At 37.9% G+C, this 21,787-nt stretch overlaps 2 protein-coding genes and 1 pseudogene across 2 annotated transcripts; all 3 read left to right on the forward strand.

Annotated features, from left to right (window-relative positions):
* Positions 1-1,030: 1,030 nt before the first annotated feature.
* LOC145482494 (melanocortin receptor 5-like) lies at positions 1,031-1,963 on the forward strand (annotated as a pseudogene).
* An 8,401-nt stretch (positions 1,964-10,364) lies between these two features.
* LOC145482495 (melanocortin receptor 5-like) lies at positions 10,365-11,312 on the forward strand. The gene has a single exon (XM_081461096.1). It carries the CDS (start codon positions 10,365-10,367, stop codon positions 11,310-11,312), a length of 948 nt encoding a protein of 315 aa, XP_081317222.1.
* Positions 11,313-15,764: 4,452 nt separating this feature from the next.
* On the forward strand, positions 15,765-16,864 carry LOC145483180 (beta-2 adrenergic receptor-like). Its single transcript, XM_081461767.1, has one exon. The coding sequence runs from the start codon at positions 15,783-15,785 to the stop codon at positions 16,728-16,730; it is 948 nt and encodes a 315-aa protein (XP_081317893.1). The 5' UTR covers positions 15,765-15,782; the 3' UTR covers positions 16,731-16,864.
* The last annotated feature ends 4,923 nt before the right edge of the window (positions 16,865-21,787 follow it).

Here is a 21,787-nt window from a genome sequence, read left to right on the forward strand (position 1 = left end):
AATTTTTTGTTATCAACGTACTGGGAATGAAACGGCTTTTAGAAAATTGAGCTTTTTACGATTCCACGTAAATCGATAGTTTTTCCAATTTTTTTTTTCTATTAACCCAAAAACATCTCCAGAGACCACTTCATCATGCCAAAAGGCACTTGTTACCCCTTGTCATACATTTCTTTGTAAAAATTAGTAATTTTGGGCTCCATATATTCATGAGTTTCCAACGAATTCTCATGAAATTTGCATATTTGCTAAATTCGGTGTAATAAATCTGGCGGTGAGGCTAGTTTTGATGGAATGAAAAAATTGGAGAAGCGTGATCGACATCCTCAAAAAGTTCCATAAGTCATCTGTATTGAAAAAAACTGAGCTGTTACGTTCAGAAAAAGGAAATTGCATGAATGATCTCACTTTAAATAAAAATCTAGTTTTTTTTTTTTGTTTCTTTTTTTTCATTTTTATTGACAGTTGTCACATAAGGCTACGTCTTTAGAATAAATAAGCACGAATAAATTTTTCGAATGTTAACAAAATTACACGTGGCTGTAGAACTGCTTGTTTATTGCAAATTGCTCGCGAGTAATCTTGTGATTAGTTGTTAATGACACATTTGCAAATAGACTGTTTGAGGCCTTTGACTATACATTAATTGCTTACTGAGGCCCGATCCAAACGCCTCTTCACTCCACTCCACACGAAAATAATTTACTACGGGCTTCTCGAGTTAAGTTCGACGCAAGTACGCCGTCTGAATCAACCTTCGCTCCAAAGTCGAACTTATAATTATCGAGGTAGGTTCGACGCATTACTGAAGCGGCGTTTGGACTTAAAGCAGCTGCTTAAACCAAACTGTCATGATCAATGATTTGTGTATTGACATGCTAATAGGACGCCGATCATAAAATAGGGTTTTGATTGTTGCCAAAAAGGTGCTTCGTAACTTTGCTGCGTTACATACTGAGAAGTTTACACATTGATAGTAAACCGATTCCAGCTTGCAGTTAAGGTTCAAATAGCTATCTTGCACATGAATATGGCAACAGCAAACCCTGCTGGAAATGGACAGCAGAAAACGGTTGAACAACTATTATGTTCCGCAGGATTACCTGGTGGCGGCCACTTGACATTTATTTTAGTTTTAAATTCGTTTCTGTCCATTATTGCATTTCTTGGGAATGCTCTGATTCTAATTGCTCTTCACAAGGAGTCTTCACTTCATCCGCCGTCCAAACTCTTGCTTCGTTGCCTTGCAACAACTGATCTCTGTGTTGGTATTATTTCACAGCCTCTCTTTGTTACCAATTGCATGTCTGTAGTGAATGAATATTGGAATATTTGTCGCTACGCATCAGCCGTAGGCTTTACAACAGCCAATATTTTCTGTGGAGTGTCTTTGCTGACACTGACTGCAATAAGCGTGGACAGACTTCTCGCCCTGTTGTTGGGACTGAGATACAGACAAGTTCTAACTTTAAAGCGAACCTACGTGATCGTTATTACCTTTTGGGTTGTGTGCACTGTCTGTTGAGCAATGTGGTTTTGGAGTCCCCTGATAACCTTGTGGTGTGGTATCATAGTGACATCTCTGTGTCTGGTAACCTCAGTCTTTTCTTACACAAGGATATTCCTCACCCTCCGTCATCATCAAAATCAAGTACAAGATCATGCTCAACAACCAGACCAAACAAATCAACTGAACTTAGCGCGATACAGAAAGGCAGTGTCCACTGAAATATGGCTGCAACTGACGCTGGTCGCTTGTTATCTACCTTATGGCATAGTGACGGTATTGGCGCCTAATAGTGGACAAATTTCGTCTGTTTATTACGCTTGGCGTTACGCATTCACTTTAGTTTTCTTAAACTCGTCATTAAACCCGATTTTTTACTGCTGGAAGATAGAAGACGTCAGACAAGCAGTGAAGGACACAGTCAGACAAGTGCTATGCAGTTTTTTTTCGACTTAATTAGCTCTTGTTTACGTAGGCAAATTATGAAAGAAGAAAAACTTTTAATGATGTTTACAGATTAGGCTTTATTAAAGTTTCCCAAAGGTTGTCTTAAATTCAAGCGGTGCTTACTCATTTCAATTTATCAATCGGCATCAGATATTTCTGTAGCAGAAGGGAGCAGCAAGAAAGCGATGTTACCATTTCAGTCCATTTTGTTTTTGTTGAAATAGGCTAAGTTAAGGTAAGAAATTACTCCAAGTATTTCGTCAGCTACGCATTCTACTAGCTTTCTCAAAGATATTTCTCGATACTGATTTATTATTTGATTCTTTGTTGCGTGCGTTGTCTGGCCTTGCCAATCGCCTGATGTTCGACCCCATGTACGATGTATTATTCAAAATAAACGTCTGCTTAAGGTCATTCCTCACATTTGCATTGCGCATCCTTACTGCGCATAATTTATGGCGTCATTAGCGCGCGCTCGTGCACGCGCACATTGAAAACATGACGGATTTGCCTTGATATTGAGCTCCGTCAGTTGAAAAATGGCTCTAGCTCACCAACGAGCACGGGCACCCCAATGTTTTTTCCAGTCATTGTAATCAACTAATTATAAGCTTTGCGTGAGAAAAGACTGATTTCTATTGCTGAAAATTGAATAAATAAGAAAAATAGCAGATACACTGTGGTCTTTTCTATTTTGCAGTCGGTAACCACGTCAAGAAATTTGGTTCAAATTTTTAATCAAGGATTTAGCTTTCTGTTTGAATCAAACTTAAAACGTTTATTTGTGTCCGACACATTGTATTGACTGTAGTTTAATACGTGTTCTTATGAGTCCGGGCTCACAAAGATGTTACAATTACTGGGAATGCGTTCTTATAATAAGCATTAAAGAATGCCAAAATGGGGCATTTTCAATGCCTCACTGCTCCTTAATGAGCATGGGCACCCCCCTTTTTTATTTCAAAATTAAAGTGACAAATGACAAAATAGTCAGTGGACAAAGTTTGAACAAAAATCTATTGTCACTTTTATTTCAGAGGAATTACCTTAAAATGCTCACTTGCAGCCTGATACCCTATTTCAATTACAATAACTGATCTCAGAGACCTATAAAGACAATTGTACTAGAGATAAGACCCATAGGCAAACGTTTCTGGATGAATGTTCGAGATAATGATCGCTGCGAGCTTCATCCTCCGTCATCGTCAAGTACAAGGCCATGTTCAACAACCGAACCAAACAAATCAACTGAACATAGCGCGATACAATCAAAGGCTCCTTCGAGCTACCTCATGGTATGTGGTAATTAATCTATGAAGTACTGTCCTTTGCCTCTTTTGAAACTAAGAAGTGTTGCATTTGTAAGGTGTTAAGTTGAAAAGTGCATCATGTTAATAAGCAGCCATTAGTTGAGCATGTTCATAGAAATAAGGTCTTCATCTAATATATATAACATTTTGACAGGAAACACTGGTAATCCTTTTAGTGTCTTTTTCTCTGTCTGGATTATGAACATCAACAGTGCAAATATTGTTTTGACAATTTGTGAAGATTTCATTAGTTTGCACATCAGCACTGGATGTGTTAGGGTTTTGAACAAACTCACCCCACTCTTCATTGGTTGCGAAGTTATGCCATCTAGCCATGCATTTTGCACTTTTATGCCTTCAGTTTTAAATAGTTCACTAGTGTCTACAAGATATTTGGCTGCATCTAATACTTTCTCAGGTCTGACAATCTGAAACTGATAGTGATGCTTGTAACCAAGACGCCTTTTAAGTTTCATTGGAATGGTCTGTGATTTGCTTCTTGGCCTTGGGAGACAATGAACAGTCGAATTTACATCACTCGGCACATTGACAATGTTTCCATGAATAGACAATTGACCAACCCTAGATAGTTCACGGAGTTGCATAAAAGGTATAAGAGGTGATATTAGTCACTCTTCTAGTGATGTGAAATTCAATACATTAGGCTTACAAGGAAAACCCATCTTATTGGCTTTAAAACAGATGGGTAACCTGCCTTGTTTTAGACCTTTTGTATTGCAAGTTAGACAATTGCTTTTTCAGACTTTTTTTAGACTTTTTTTTTATTGCAGGTCCTGCAGATCCATTCAGTGTCATTGACAGTTTTAAAACCAGTAAGACAGGACTCAACAATGTCTAGTGAACATGCCCTATATTTGTTTGGATCACATTTCACTACAGAGCACTTGAACCACAATTGGTCACAACAAGTGCATACATATTCTAGGCCACATGCACTGTTTTTTGTAAAACAAATTTATCATAGAAATTGCATCGTACTTGTTTTCTTGTGGCTGCAACTCATGACTGCTACATGTTAGTAGTGATACACCTTCCAGAACCTCAGCCTCTTGTCTTTTTCTTACCAACTGTTTGGTTATTTGCCTTATGTGCTATGGGTTATCTGATTTTCGTTTTCTGAAGGAGCGCTGCTCAATTTCTCTGGGTTCAATTTTGTTCTTTTAGCAGCCTGGTGTTTCTTGTTCCCAGATGTTTTGCTATTAATGTTGCAGCCTTGTACTCGTTTTTGATTCTCATTTATTCTAAAGTTGTCATCAGCTCTTCTGTCTTTCATGTATTCTCTCATGTATTTTCTTCTGTAAGCTTTACGTTTTTCACTGTTATTAACTGGTTTGTTTTCATTTGCATTTCTTTGTTTGTTTGCTGTTGTCACTTATCTCCATTGTTCTGTTTTCTACTATGGAAACATAATGAAATTCATCTAGGTGTCCAATGTAAATGTTTAGGGCATTTGTAACATTCACTGGTTTAACAACAGTAACTGGAGAAAAAGTTGGATTTGATTCAGCAATATGAATTGATAAGTTAAGACAATTGGCAACAGCTTGAATTATGATAGCATCAGCCCATGTTCCTTGGCATGACTTTCTTTCCAAATAACCTTGCCAAGAATGCTCAGTTTTACTCTCTATAAAATTGTTCAGGGTGATTCACTAAATACTGAATGCCCACACTGCGCACATAGAAATGACTATATTTCCATAGAGTTGATGTGATACAGCCCTAAAAAAGCAATCACCACCTCCTTCAACATCAAGTGCAGTTCTGCCTAACTGAGACAATCTGAATTCTAATAAACAGACAGAATTTGTGGGTGATATAAAAGGTACTGATATGCAACACCGGTACTCATTTGGACTCCATATCTCCACTCAATGATATGATTCTGCTCAAAAAATGATACGTTTTCATTTGGAGCTGCCTTAATTTTCTGAAAATATTACCTTCAGCTATCATACAAAACAGAGGCAAGTTTTTATGCTTTGGAGTCCTTGTTCAAAAAATACACAAACTTAAACTTTGTCTAATGAAATACTTCTTTGAGAAAATCATGAATTTTAAACCTCTATATCACTCTAAGAAATGACAACCATGGTATCCACACAACATAGCCTTCAGCTTGGAGGATTTCGTGACATTAATTTCTAATGTATAATTTCACCGACATTTTTTTTTTTTTCTTGCCATTAGAAAGTCTAATAACCATTTTGTAAGAAATTATGGAGGGTTCTCTTTCACGTGTCATTCTAAACTGAGAATGGGAGACAATGGTAGCTCAGAATTCTATACATTCACATTTTTATCTGCATTTCTGTAGTGACAATTACTTGACAACTGAGCTGGTATTTTATTTTGATTTTCAAACTGCTCGGGTATTGTAGGATTACCTTCGATAATCAATTGCTCCTGACCTTGGTGTATTTCAGGTGGTATTCAGCAGGTAACAGATCATGTTTGACATTTATTTGTTGTTTGATATTTTGTATTTGTTATGGTATTTGTTATTTAGCGTATATTGTATTTAACATTTGTTTGGCAGTTGTGTTCAATCTCTACAGCTTGTCACAGTTGTGGCATTTAAGTCCCAGCGAGAGGGGAACTTGACGAGAGCTTCATCGATCTCCTTTGTCATGTGACATTTTCCGAACAGCTTCCCCACCACGAAATAAAATACGCGTGGCCTCTTTCACCCGACTTCCACTGATTTGATGTGAGGGTTCCCGATGGAGTATGTATTGAAACATTTCCAATAAGCTTCCTGTTAAACCCATCCGACTAAGGAGAGTAACTAATCGACAAATCTCAGTCAAATTCGTCACTTTCCCTAGTTTCCACTAGTTACAACAAAAGAAGATGGCGGACTCACTTGGCTGAAATGTCTCCTCGATGAGGCGCAATTTACAGGTCATTGATGGGATTCACTTTTGGTTTGTTATTGAACCACTTCAAGTAAATCCTCGTTATGCTGTATTGTTATCATAATTAGGCATTGAAGTAAAAGGAAGTAAAAGAAGTTAAGACCCAGTCCTCTCGATGTAATACACATAGTGAATAAATTAGCGAAAACACGCTGATATCTTTTCTGGCCTAAAAATTTTGAAATAAAATTTCGATTGTTCAAAAGCTGAATAATTTTAACCTTTTGGATAGCTCACAGAGTCTACCTCCAAGCCTTTTGCTCGAGGGAGGGGACAACCAGACCAAGGCAGTTTAACATGGTGTACGCACATATTAACATCAGTCAGAAGCTTATCGGGGTGATAATCTTTAGCAGCAGGATGTGGCTCAAATTGAATTGAAAATGACTTGAACGTCTCAGAGATAAAAGTATGCAATTGTTCCACATCTATGGACAAAACAAGGAAAGAACCTTAATTAACCAAGAGAATATGAAGGGTAAGACAGTTACATACAGTCCTTATTCTCAAGATAATCTTTCTTAAGTTATATTTAGATATGATATCCAGTTTTTCCAACAATGTTTCCACGAGTGTTGTGGGGATGTTCCCTTGGAGAATGATATATGATAATGCATGTAAAGCCGCTTGGACTGTCCACACGAGTAAAATTTGCGTCACGGGATTAATTATTTCTACAACTTCTTGAGCTTTTCCATTGAGCCAAAAAAATCCCGGAAATTTCGGTTGAAAGTCAAATGGAACAGTAATTTTCCGGAAAATCCGTTCGTAAATTTAGACTACCTCCAGAGGTGGTCCTCTGTTTCCGTTCAGAACGGAATGACTGAAATTTCCTTACCATTTGGTAAATGTTCCAGTCTCCAGTATCTCATCAGCCGAATACAATTACAATTAAATCGAATTGTAAATGGCAGGCGCCATCTCATTTGGTTGGTTTGCTGATTTTGGAAAACCCGTTACCGTCATCCCAGCCGGTTCATTCTGACAGATAATAAGCACCGCAAGAGTGATCCAAACATAGCTTGACAGGGATTACCTTAAAAACATGGCCTGTATAGGGAATAGATTGTTTTACCCTTCATTCTCACTTGCTCTTAACTCTATGGATTAATTAAGCCTAGGAATTTTTTTCCTTCATTAGTCTTCGTCTGAGGATGCTGGGGAGGTTGCAATTTATGTACACCCACATGTATCTCCAAAAGTATTCTCTCAGCTTATGGTGTGTAAGGCGTCTACACTTGTTTAGATTAATGATAAACACGTGTCATTTACGGCGTCAGAAAACACCAAGCTGACGTCGAGCCCCGTTCAGACGATCGCAACACAACATATCGCAACATTGTTGGTCCAGCATTCACAAGATCCGGCAAACGATCGCAGCATTTGAAAGCAACATATCGCAACATTGTTGGGTGCAGCATGTGACGTGTTGCGACATGTTGGGTATTGACAATTGAGCTAGTGTGCATGCCCGAGCGCAACATTGCAGAACGAACTTGGCCAAACGACTATAACATTATGCATCATCCACAAATGTTGCATGAAAATTTTGACCATTTTCAAATTTGAGCCAACAACACCCAGCATGTCGCAACACGTCGCAACAGGGTGACCAAACGCGCACAACATGCTGTGCCCAACAATGTCGCGATATGTTGTGTTGAAATGTTGCGATCGTTTGGTCGGGGCTTCACATATTTAAACTGTCCGCCATCTTGGACAAGCTATCTAAGACTTCAAACATTTTTCTTGAAATAAATCAGTTCAGTTCAAACGTTTTACAAGGAATCAAGAAAAACAACAAATTACCACAAGAAATCTGGAACAAAGTCATCATAAGATGCTAATTGAAATAAGAACAGAAACTTGAGCTTAAAACACCATTAAATTTAGGTAACACACTGTTTAGAAACATGCGTCAAGAAACGTCAAGTCACGTGACGTTTACGAGAAAACTTTCTAACAGGTAATTAAGGGATGAATAACCGTTTCGCTCGTTTAACGGTAAGGGTTTTAGTTCCCGTGAACGGTCAAAATTAGCCTCGCACGTAAGTAGAAATTGCGACAATCGCAGAATGTGTAATTTGCTTTAGACGTTTATATTTTACGATTAATCGCATCTATCACATTATTTTCGATCGTGATTAGTTCTCCCCGTGCCTATTTGTCACGTAATTGAAGAGTGATCACGTGGGTGTCCAATTACAGGTTTAAAATTTCATATTTTTGTAATTGGATACCCAAATGATTCGCACGTCATAATGAGATACCTTTCACCAATGGAATACCAGTGGATTGAGTGCAATTCCTTTGGTATCAATTGTACCATTGGAAGCCAATGGACGAGTAGAATGCACCCCTAATCAGCCTAAAGCTGTTGGAAATATTGGAAGTCTTTATAATGAGATGCACTTCACCTATGGAATACCAATGGATCGAGTGTCATTCCATTGGTACCAATAGTAGAGATGAGTGCACCCCTACTTAGCCTGAAGCCATCCGAAATTTCTAAACTCCCCATAATGAGATGCATTTCACCAATGGAATACCAATGGATGGAGTGCCATTCCACTGAACTCCGTTTGTGTGTATTGGAAAACTCTCAATCTCTGTGGCCTGTTGTTGGGACTGAGATACAGACAAGTTGTAACTTTAAATCGAGTTTACGTGATCGTTTTTACCTTATGACTTTTGCCCGTTGTCTTTTCAGCAATGCACTTTTGGAATCCCCGTATAACCTTTTGATATGGGATCATCTATATATCACTGTGTCTTCTAATCTCGATTTTCAGTCAATCTCTTACACAAAGATATTCCTCATCTCCCATCATCATCAAAATCAAGTACAAGGCCATGTTCAAGAACCGAACCGAACAAATCAACTGCACATAGCGCGATATAAAAAGGCAGTATCCCGTGCAATATGGCTGCAACTGACGCTAGTCGCTTGTTATCTTCCCTATGGTATTGTGGAGGCTTTGCGGGCTAAGGGTGGACTATCTGCATCCATTTATCACGCTTGGAGTTACACAGTTACTTAAGTTTACTTAAACTCGTCATTAAACCCGATTCTTTACTGTTGGAAGCTAGATTGTCTTTCAAAACACTGCTCCTTGGCTTTTACTGGGAAAATGATTAATTTCATTTTTTTGCTTAGGTTATCCACATTTTAAGTGTGGCGTAGAATATTAGCAAATTTATAACAAAAAAAGATTTGTCATGGCATTGTAACCTGCATCCATACAGCCCATTAAGGATAAGACTAAGTATAAAAAAGTTCCTGGCTCACAGTAAGCAAGTTTCTTTAGAATTTAATTGACCCGTCAGTAAATGGAAACTGAGAGAGACAGATGTTCCCTTATGTGTTTTCTTTGCATAATCGAGTTATATTCATTTGCAAAATAAATAGAGGAGACTTCTCTGTCAGTCAGAGCGATAGGTCCCTGTAGCTACTACAGATCTCCGTATTGTGGTAAACCTACGACAATCCACTGCCTGAAATTGAAAAAATCAGAAAACAAAAGACAATTTTGAATGTAACTACACCAGAATGTCCAACTTACACATTACGTTTCTTTCATTTGACATTCGAAAATGTCGAGTAATGTATGGAAGGTCACTTTGCATTTTTAATAGCGAATTTACATGTTGATAGATGCTTATAGCCCCATGCATCTGAAAAGCTTGAAAAACGACGCAATTCGTGCAAACAATCCGAAAATGCACAGGCTAAATAAGTCCTAATCCACGACTCAAAAAGGTAGAAAATCTCAAGGAAAAGAGCCAAGAACAAGAAAATTGCAGGAGATAAATCATTCTTGATACATTGCCATCCCGATAGATCCTGTGAAGAAAACTACCGATTCCTAACTTCTTGTCTAATATCGCTACTATTATCCAATCTAATAAAACAAGTCAGTCTTCAGAGTCTTAGGCTGTAAACCAGCTGCATGGCTTTTTAACTTGTCTCTCCAAACTGTCAATGATATGTATTGACATGTTTGAGGAATAACTGACAAACGCTACAAAAGGCGCTTACGCTCAGTTTTTCATCGATACATCAGTTCTTGTGGTAAGAAACCACACTGAGAAGTTTTAACAGTGCAAGTTAACAGATTCTAGCTCACAGTTTAGCTACAAATAGCCGCCTTGCTGATCAATATGGCAACAGCAAACTTTCCTGGAGATCGACAGCAAAACACAGTTGAACAACTAGGCTGTTATTCAGGTTTATCTGCTGGACTACACGGCCACCTGACATTTCTTTCACTTTTAAACTCGTTCCTTTCCGTTACTGCATTTCTTGGAAATGCTCTGATCCTAATTGCTCTTCACAAGGAGTCTTCCCTCCATCCGCCGTCCAAACTCTTGCTGCGTAGCCTTGCAACAACTGATCTCTGCGTCGGCCTACTTTCAGAACCGCTCGCTGTTATCTACTGGATATCAATGTCTGCAGAAAATGAGGATTGGAATATTTGTCACTACATATTCGCCGTAGGCTTGTTGGCAGGCAATGTTTTGAGTGGAGTGTCTCTGATGACAATGACTGTAATAAGCGTGGACAGACTTCTCGCCCTGTTGTTGGGACTGAGATACAGGCAAGTGGTAACTTTAAAACGAACCTACGTGATCGTTATTACTTTATGGGTTGTGTCCGCTGTCTTTTCAGCAGTGCAGCTTAGGAATCGCCTGATAACCATATGGTATGAAGTCATAGTTTCATCACTGTGTCTTGTAACCTCTGTCTTCTGTTACACAAAGATTTTCTTCACCCTCCGTCATCATCAACTTCAAGTACAAGGTCATGTTCAACAACCAAACCAAACAAATCAACTGAACATAGCACGATACAAAAAGGCAGTGTTCACTGCATTATGGCTGCAACTGACGCTGGTTGCTTGCTATCTACCCCATGGTGTGGTGGAGGCTTTGGTGACAAATGGTGGACTATCTTCAACCTCTTATTTTTGCGCTTGGAGTTATGCAACCACTTTAGTTTTCTTAAACTCATCATTTAACCCGATTGTTTACTTTTGGAAGCTAGAAGAAGTTAGACGAGCTGTAAAGGACACAATCAGACAAGCGCTTTGCCATTGTTTTTCTACTTAAATCCTACGGACCAAAACGATAAAAAAAAAAATGGTCCAAGATTTCAGAACTTTTTCTGAGGGTTCCGTGTTGATACCACACTTGCGTTTCTAAAGCATAAGATATCTGTCTGAATTTCATTCCGATAAATTAAAACTTTGTTTCAAATGACGACTTGTGCTTTTTCCGTTATAAATAAAGAGAACAAAACAAAAAAAAATCATTCCACGTGTGAACTACGCTTAACTGCAAGTTAAGCGTATTTAATAAATCAAGATAGGCATGGATTTCCTTCTACGTCACTTAATCATCGAACATAGCGCGATACAACAAAGCAATATCCACTCCAATACGCGTGCAACTGACGCTGGTCGCATGTTATCCTCCCTGTGGTGTAGTGACGGCCTTGATGGCTAATAGTGGACTATCTGCATCTTTTTATCACGCTAAGATTTATGCTATAACTTTAATTTTCTTAAACTCGTCTTCAAACCCGATTCTTTACTGTTGAAAGTTATATGAAGTCAGACAAGCAGTGAAGGAGAAAATCGGACAAATGTTTTGTTTTTGTTTTTCGAGTTAGCTTTTGTAGACCAATACGATGAAAAGATCATTAATGATGTCCTACGACTAAGATTTTAAAAGTTTTAGTGGACATTGCCTGAAAATAATAGTGGTACTTACTCATTTAAACATATCAGCATGAAATGTTTCTCTTACAGTAAGATAGCCGTCGAGAGAGTTTTCATCATTGATGTAATTAAATTTCTAAAAAAAAAATGTTTCAAATTGTAAGTTTAAAAGTTTGAGACTGTAAAGAGAGACGAGAAATGAATTTTTTTTTCTCCGCGTGGACTACATCACACAAAATGAAATCATTAAGTGAAAGAGTTGGTAGGTTTTGTTGTTGTTTTTTTGTTCATAACACAAGTAGAAAGTTCGGAATTTTTATGAGATGGGTGAGTAATTCTGACACGAAGGAACATAAAAATTATGCGCTTAATTTTTTCAATAACAAACAGCATCGAGTTTAGTTCCATGATTCGTCTTTAGTTCCAAAACTCAATGGATATTCACAAAATTGTTTATTATACATTTACCGCGGAATAAAACAAGGATACTGTGGAATACGTAGTGAACTCTCTGGCTAGAATTATTCGAAAATTATGACTCAAGTCTTCATTGAGGCTTAAGCTGAATTTTTCATTTTATTGAAACATGCAAATTTTTACAAATTTATTTTAGAGATGGCGCATATTTCTGCAGCCGCGAGGGCAAAACGAGTTAATTACTAACATACCGAAATTAAAATCAAAAGGCAGAATGTGCTTTTATATGAAGCAGTATTTTTACAATGAACATAAAATTTAGAAGTTACCCTCCATGAGGGATTGAACTCAGTTATGTCTGTTTAGAATTTGGGAACATTGAAACGAGATAAGCGGCATTCTTGTTAAACTTTTCAAACCGTGCTATTAAAATAATGGTTTGCAAACATCTTTCTTTAGAGACAGCTTTTCCGTATTTAATATAAATTGAAGCGTGTATTTATTGATCGAAGCTCGACTGTCAGACTTAACATTCTTCAGTGGCGTACTAGACCAAAGATGAGACCAAAATCTTGTAGAAAAATAGCGTTAAGATTATTGGAATGGTAAACGTAAAATATTTTTGTCAAAAATTTAACATTTTCAGGTAAAACAGAAAACGTTTAGGACTCCCTTTGTTAGCAAGGCGTATATTTCTTGGCATAACTGTTTTTTTGGCAGGGAAGTTAAAGTAGTCACTTTTATCCGTGTCATTGGTATAAACGGTGGATGCCGTGAATCATCAGCTGTTTAAATTAGGGATGGTGGGCGATCGAAAGATCGTAGCGAACCACCTTCGATTAACTAGAATCGAGCCATTTGACACTCGAAAATCAAAATCAAAGTGTTTCCAAGAAACACATACACCTGTTCTAAAACGGGTCGGGCATTAGCCTGAAATATCAAACATGTACATATCCAGCCCTCAGCCTAATCACCGGGTATTAGTCTGAAGGCGAAATCGGAGATCACTGATCATGATTTCAGGCTAGGCTCTTTGTTTATCAGGGCTTTCTCTTAGGACTGGCGTATAAATTTGCGGGATAAGAGAGGTCAAACAATACTTGGTGTATTGTTTTATTCTTTCTCGTCTCGTGTTCATTGAACGAGGTATATATATTATGTATCAGCTCCTAGTTTCTTCTCCCGTGTCTGTTTTTCACCTCGTGATATCCATCATAGTTAATATGGCCAGTAAAACAAGTCACTTGCAGAGCAAATTGAGTGATTTGCATTAAAAACAACCGTAACCCGCTGTGCGAATCACTTGAGCCCGCGTTGGTCATGAATCAACGTTTCTCCGTGAGTAATTTATGACTTATTTATCAGTTCAAGGCTGGCAAAGTGGTTAAACTGCTGAACGTTAAGGGTGCAAACTTTTTTTTTTCTCCCGAACTTTTAATGGATGGTTGCGATTATATAGGCATTGGAAGGTAACAATGTTCAAGCCATAAATGTTATGTAATTATATACAAAACTGAGACAGAATTAAAACACTTTTGAGCGAGAAACCCTGGAACATGTATTTTGGCAACGCTTCAGTTAAAGACCGTTAAAGCTTTCGAAGGATCGAATTATGCAACCATCGTTTTTGTATACCAAATAATCTTTAATTTGTTCGACTCCAAACACGAAAGATCAGTCCATCGATTTGGCAGTTTACAGATGAATCACAGGTATCCCAATCTCCTTGGGAGCCGTGACTAATTTAATCAGTTGCCTAACAAAGCGTATTAAATATAAGTGTTTGTATGGGCATGTAACGATCTTATATAACAGTCGAACTGTGGGAAAGAAATTCAATTTAAACGATTACTTCGACTCTTCTGTGTGCTACTTGTGTATCCGTGGCGCTTTGGGGCCGTTTCAAAGCGTAACTTGCTACCGCAAACACGAGTTAAAAATGATCATAACTTGTTGATCAATGTTTTGGTTTGTTTGGCTTCTTCTTGGTTTAGAAGACACTGGATATGCAACAGTTGAGCACCGCTCCACAAACCCATTGTTTTCACCCGTTTCTCGGCTCTTTTGATGTCTCTTGTTTTCAACTGAGCCCTTTTCTCAGGCCATTATTGTATCATAAACTAAAATCTGTGGTACTATCATTCAATGCATTTTTTTTTCCTTACCATTGGCCCAAAACCCGCCGCGTGACATGTGACAAACTTGGTGATCGAGCGATAAAACATTTATTGTACTCTGTTATCGCAAAATATAATGATTTGTCTCGCAGATCAATTGTTTGCCTCAGCTTTCGGTATCAGCAAATAATTGACCTGCTCGCCACTGACAAATCCCGATATTTTGCTACACCTCATCCAATAACTGTTAATTGTCATTCGATGCATGTTTCTCACTTTTCATTAGATGAAAGAGCCCAACATGTGACCTGCAAATAACTGGCTACAAATAATGGTCTACTTATGCGTAATACCGTCCAAATGCGTTATCCTGCAAATAATATTTCGCTCACGCGTAATTGTAACCACGCTTTTGTGTGAAAAAAGGCGGACCGCTTACCTAATATGTCAGAGAATAATTTAAAGATGTAAACAAGCTTTGGTGATCGAATAATGAAATAATTTATTGAATCGGTTATCGCAAAACATCAATAGTGGTAGTAGTAGTAGTAATAATCATCATCATCATCATCATCATGATAATAATAATAATAATAATAATAATAATTTACATTTATATTGCGCAGGATAAATGAATATCTGATCACTGGTGCATATCCTGATCTGTCCATATCTCGTGGATCAATTACTTGCCTTAGACTTCGGCTTCAGAACAAGAAAACTGCAATCAATCATTCTTGACTGATACATTTCTATCCCGGTAGATCCCATGGAAAAAAACCCCAGCAGATTCCAGATATTAATATCGCCACTATTATTTATCTCAGTATCACCAATCTAAAAAAACTGACCAATTATTAGTTTGATGGGTAACCGAGAAAGCAATTAATTTTGGATCTGACTGGTAGATTTGGGAATTTGTGGAATATTTCCTGAGGCCAAAACATGCACTTCAAAATCAATGGCAGGACAATAAATTGCTACCTTTCTCCTTTTTCCATGTTTAGTATCAAATGAAAGAGAATGCAGATACTTCTATCTCGTAGCTTTCTGTCAACGAAAAGAAATAAAACTAGTCATTCTTCAGAGTCTTAGGCTGTAAACCAGCTGCATGGCTATTTGAGTTATCTTTCCAAACTGTCAATGATATATATTGACATGTTTGAGGAATAACTGACAAGCGCTACAAAAGGCGCTTATGCTCAGTTTTTCATCGATACATCAGTTCTTGTGGTAAGAAACCACACTGAGAAGTTTCAAAAGTGCAAGTTAACAGATTCTAGCTCACAGTTTGGATACAAATAGCTACCTTGCTGATCAATATGGCAACAGCAAGCTTTCCTGGAGATGGACAGCAGAAAGCAGTTGAACAACTAGGTTGCTATTCAGGTTTATCTGCTGGACTACACGGCCACCTGACATTTCTTTCACTTTTAAACTCGTTCCTTTCCGTTACTGCATTTCTTGGAAATGCTCTGATCCTAATTGCTCTTCACAAGGAGTCTTCCCTCCATCCGCCGTCCAAACTCTTGCTTCGTAGCCTTGCAACAACTGATCTCTGCGTCGGCCTGCTTTCAGAACCGCTCGCTGTTATCTACTGGATATTGATGTCTACAGAAAATGAGGATTGGAATATTTGTCACTACATATTCGCTGTAGGCTTGTTAACAGGCAATGTTTTGTGTGGAGTTTCTCTGATGACAATGACAGTAATAAGCATGGACAGACTTCTCGCCCTGTTGTTGAAACTGAGATACAGACAAGTTGTAACCTTAAAGCGAACTTACGTGATTGTTATTACTTTATGGGTTGTGTCCGCTGTCTTTTCAGCAATGCAACTCAGGAATCGCCTGATAACCATGTGGTTTGGTATCATAATTACATCACTGTGTCTAGTAACCTCGGTTTTCTCTTACACAAAGATTTTCTTCACCCTCCGTCATCATCAAAATCAAGTACAAGGTCATGCTCAACAACCGAATCAAACAAATCAACTGAACATAGTACGATACAAAAAGGCAGTGTCCACTGCATTATGGCTGCAACTGACGCTTGTGGCTTGTTATCTACCTTTTGGTGTAGTGGAGGCTTTGGTAACAAATGGTGGATTATCTTCAACTCCTTATTTTTGCGCTTGGAGTTATGCAACCACTTTAGTTTACTTAAACTCATCATTAAACCCGATTCTTTACTGTTGGAAGCTAGAAGAAATTAGACAAGCAGTGAAGGACACAATCAGACAAGTGCTTTGCCATTGTTTTTCGAGTTAGCTTTTGTAGACCAATACGGTGAAAAGATCGTTAATAATGTTTTGGGACTAAGATTTTAGAAGTTTTAGTGGACATTGCCTGAAAATAATAGTGGTACTTACTCATTTAAATATATCAGTATGAAATGTTTCTCTTGCAATAAAATTGCCGTCGAGAAAGTTTTGATCATTGCTGTAATTAAATTTTTAAAAATTTGTTTCAAATTGTACGTTTAAAAGTTTGAAACCGTAAATAGAGATGAAAAATGAATTGTTTTTTTTTTCTCCGCGTGGACTACATGACACAAAATAAAATCATTAAATTAAATGGTTGGTGGGTTTTGATGGGTTTTTTTCGTTCATAACACAGGCAGAAAGTTCGGAATTTTTATGAGATGAGGGAGTTATTCAGACACGAAAAATCGTTTACGAAGGAACACAGAAATTATGCCCTTAATTTTTTCAATAACAAACCGCATCGAGTCTAGTTCCATGACTCGTCCTTAGTTCCAAAACTCAATAAATATTCACAAAATGATTTATTATACATTTAAAGAATAAAGTAAGGATACTGTGGAATACGTAGTGAACTCTCTGGCTGGAATTATTAGAAAATTATGACCCAAGTCTTCATTGAGGCTTTAGCTGAATTTTTATTTTATTGAAACATGCCAATTTTTACAATTTTGTATTATAGATGACGCGTATTTCAGCAGCTGCGATAGCAAAACAAGTTAACTACTGACGTGCCGAAATTAAACAGGTGGGATGTGCTTTTATACTAAGCAGACTCAACATTCGTCAGTGGCAGTAGACCAAAGACGATAAAGATTATGACCAGAGATAAAATTATTGTAGAAAAATGGCCGTAAAGTTATTGGAATGGTAAGCAAAAAATATTTTTGTGACCAATTCAATCGTTTTCAGGTAAAACGGAAAACGTTTAAGACTTATTTTTCTTGGTATAATTGTTTATTTGGCATGGGAAGTTATTCCAAATAGCGTGAGGAAAAAACACTTTTTAATTGGTCTTTTTCATTGAGAAAACAAAAGTTGTCAGGTTACAACATTTACAGGTTGACTGAAAAGAAGGTCATATATTTTCAAAACATTTTTTGGAGACTTGTCAACACGGTTAAGTTTCGCCTGTCAAAGAGTCACTTTCATCCGTGTCATTGGTTTAAGCGTTGGATGCCGTGAATCATCAGCTGTTTAAATTAGGGATGGTGGGCGATCGGAAGATCGTAGCGAGTCACCTTCGATTAACTAGAATCGAGCCTTTTGTCCAACTCTCCACTAAAGTCTATCGCAAACCGACACACACAGAAAGATATCTCTCGTTTGACTCTCACCATCCGGCTGCTCACAAAAGGGCTGTGGCGAAGTCTCTGACTGATCGCGCAGGAGCTATCCCGTCTCCTGTTGACCAACAATCAAAGGAAATGAAACATGTGATCGCGGCACTCAGGGCGAATGGCTACCCGAAACGCTTTGTTATTCATGCAAGTAAACCGGAACGGCCTTCTCAACAAACGCCTGCAACTCCACCGGATGACAAAAAGGGTTTCTGCATTTGACCGTATGTCAAGGGCACTACAGAACCGATTAAGGGAATCCTAAGCAATTACAATATCAAAGTTGCTTTAAAACCACACCATACCATCGGCAATTTATTTCCCAAACCAAAAGACCCAGTCCCGAAAGATCAGACTCGTGGCGCAGTTTATTCAATTCCCTGTCAAGGTTGTGGCAAAAGCTACATCGGAGAAATGAAACGAAAATTTTCCACCCGGCTCAAAGAACATCAAAAAGCGGTTGTAAACAAACAATCGCACAAGTCAGCTTTAGCGGAACATTGTTTACACTCTGGCCACACCATCTCCTAGGAATCTTCAAAGATCTTACGTACAAGCACAAATTGGCGCAACAGACGTATTTTAGAAGCATGGGAAATTAACACTTGTAGGAATCCGCTGAACCGTGATGATGGTATGCACTTGCCGCACGAATTTTTAAATTTAGCCCTAAGGGACAGAACATAATTAGCTCCGATTTGCCGATTTGCATAGTATAAGAACGTGCCTTTTCAACAAATTCCTTGTCACTTTCCCCTGATGAAGGCTGAAGTTTTAGCCGGAACGTTGGGACTTTTACAAAAATAATTTTTACTAACATTTTTACATTTTTAAACCAGAGTAACGTTTTTCAATCATAGAATCGAGCCATTTGACACTCGAAAATCAAATGCAAATTGTTTCGAAGAAACACATACACCTGTTTTTAAACAGGGCGGGCATTAGCCTGAAGCATCAATCATCTCCCGCGTTGAGCCTAATCACCGGGTATTAGGCTGACGGCGGGCGATGACTGATATTTTAGGCCAGGCCGACATGAGCGCGTTCTTTGTTTATCAGGGCTGCTTGTTAAGGACTGGCGTATACATCTGCGCGATAAAAGAGTTCAAGCAATATTTGGTTTATTGTTTTGTTCTTTCTCGCCCCGTGTTCATTGAACGAGGTATATATATTGTGTCAGCTCCTAGTTTCTTCCTTCGTGTCTATATTTCAACTCGTGATATCCATCACAGTTAACATGGCCAGTAAAACAAGTCATTTCCATAACAAATTGTGTCACTCCCAGCAGTTAAGTATAACAAGTCATTTTGCTGCGTAAACTGAGTGATTTGCAGCACAAAACAACTGCGATTTGAATCCGTAACCCGCTATGCGAATCACTTGATCCCGGGTTGGTCATCCATCAACGTTTTTGTGTGAGTTATTCATGAATAATTCATCAGTTCAAGGCTGGCAAAGTGATCACACTGCTGAAGGTCGAGGGTGCGAACTTTTTTTTTTCTCCCGAACTACTAATGGTGTTTGCGATTATATAGGCATTGGGAAGTAAGAAGGTTCAAGCCATTAAAGTTATGTAATTATATAAGAAACTGAGACAGAAAAAATTCGCGGAAGAATTAAAACACTTTTGAGCGAGAAACCCAGGAAAATGTATTTTGGCAACGCTTCGGCTTAAGGCTATCAAAGCTATCGATGGATCGAATTATACACCCAACTTTGTTATGTACCAAATAGCCTTTAATTTCCTCGAATCCAATCACGAAAGATCAGTCCATCGTTTTGGCAGTTTACGGATGAATCACAGGTCTCCCAATATCCTTGGGAGCCCTGAAGACTTTAATCAGCTTGTTTAAATTGGGACTCAAAATGTTATTGAAACTGTGTTTAATTTTCTTCCATTGTTTAGTGGTATTTTTCAGCTTCCAGCTAATATTGGATTGATTGATTGATGGAAATTGAAAACTGCCATGAAATAATTCGCAGTATCACCTTCCGTGCAATGGTGACAATAAGTCCGGTTTCAAAAATCTGAACAACCAATCTACCAACAAGGAATTTGATTATTTTGTTTTGCTGGATTTGACATTAGAAAGACAACTTCCAGTTGTAAGCTTGAGTGTTCTTCCAGTGTTAAAAGAATAAATATTCCCACATGAAATGATAAGGTATCACTAATAGTTACCTAAAACAACCACTTTCAATACAAGAATGTTTGGTTCTTGAAAGTAAAGAAAACTAGCACGGAATTGACGTCTTCAAACGACTACTTTCTGTTGCAATTGCGAAAAACGCTTTTTTCAAGTAAACCTATTTGGGGATAAGATAACAACATATCGTCTACCAAGGAATTCAATTATTTTCATTTGCGGCATTTGAAGGACTTACGTTGTCACAATTCATACGCTCTTCTGTTTTTTAGTCATAACTTCTCGCTACAGGCAATTAATGATAAGGTGTCACTATTGGTTACCTACGATAACCTCCTTCGCGCTTAGAAGAGATCGCTCACTGACATAAAAATACACCAGGCGTGAAATTCGCCTTTTGAAATACCTTATCTATCAGTAATAACAGTTTAAATCACCATTTCGGGACAAAAAACATATCGTTCATCGAGAAATTTCATTATTCTTATTTTAAGAAGTTGGAAAGACATCGGATTGAGCTGTTACTATTTTTCTAACCTGACAGCTGTGTAGTGGACAAGTATTATTGAAGCTTAGACCAGAACTGCCAAGACAATCGTCATCTATAGCTACCGTTTGCTCTGCTTTTGTCTTCGGTACTCCTCTTAAAATTGCTCAATCAATACTAATTCTCAGAGGGCGGTTTTGTAAAAGCGGTCGGCTCCATCTGCCTTGAAAAATAGATTTCGTTCATTTTTTTTGTGCCTTAAGGCATTCACGTACTCATGATACTAGGACCACGATGCGTTCATTTACTCTAACAGCGCTGCTAGCTTTGTACCTAATCAACATAAAATTGAATGCTGTCTTTAATTGTCGCACATTGTTTAGTGGTATTTTAACAGATTCCAGTTAATGAAAGACTAATTGACAACAATAGACGGCAAACTGACATGAACTAATTGGTATTTTACATATGTCATGTTCCGTGCAATGGTAACAATAAGTCCCGTTTCAAAACTCTGAACAACGAACCTTCCACCAAGGAATTTAATTATAGAAGTTTGCTGGATTTGACGTGGGAAAGACATAAAATCTGGTTTTAGCTTGAGTGTCCGTACAATGTTTAATAATTCAATCTTCTCACAATGTGGTATCACTATTGGTTACCTAAAATAACCACTTTCATTACAAGAATATTTGGCTCTCAAAAGTAAAGTAAACTGGCATGAAGTTGTCCTCTTGATACAAATTCTTTCTTCTGCAGTGGTAACAAAAGGTTTCTCTTTAAAACTGAAGCTCTTTGGAGATAACAACAAATTGTCCACCATGGAATTTAATCATTTTAATTTGCCATTTCTGAAGGACGGAAGTTCTCACAATTGACTGCATACGGTCTTCTGTTGTTTAATCATTAGTTGTCACATATAAGCATCAGTTGATAAGGTATCACTATTGGTTACCTGAAAAGCCAACTTTCCAGCTTGAAATTGATCAGTTACCGAGATGAAATAAAACTGGCAATAAACTCGCCTATTAAAACACCTTTTATATATTTCCCTGCGATGGAGACAATAACTTTGAAATCACCATTCCAA

This window comes from Orbicella franksi, chromosome 3, assembly GCF_964199315.1.
Source record: "Orbicella franksi chromosome 3, jaOrbFran1.1, whole genome shotgun sequence".
Classification (NCBI taxonomy): Eukaryota; Metazoa; Cnidaria; class Anthozoa; order Scleractinia; family Merulinidae; genus Orbicella; species Orbicella franksi.

Bases quoted from the DNA above. Each gene is read 5' to 3' on its own strand.
- LOC145482495 (XM_081461096.1), top strand. From the start codon at position 10,365: ATGGCAACAGCAAACTTTCCTGGAGATCGACAGCAAAACACAGTTGAA.
- LOC145483180 (XM_081461767.1), top strand. From the start codon at position 15,783: ATGGCAACAGCAAGCTTTCCTGGAGATGGACAGCAGAAAGCAGTTGAA.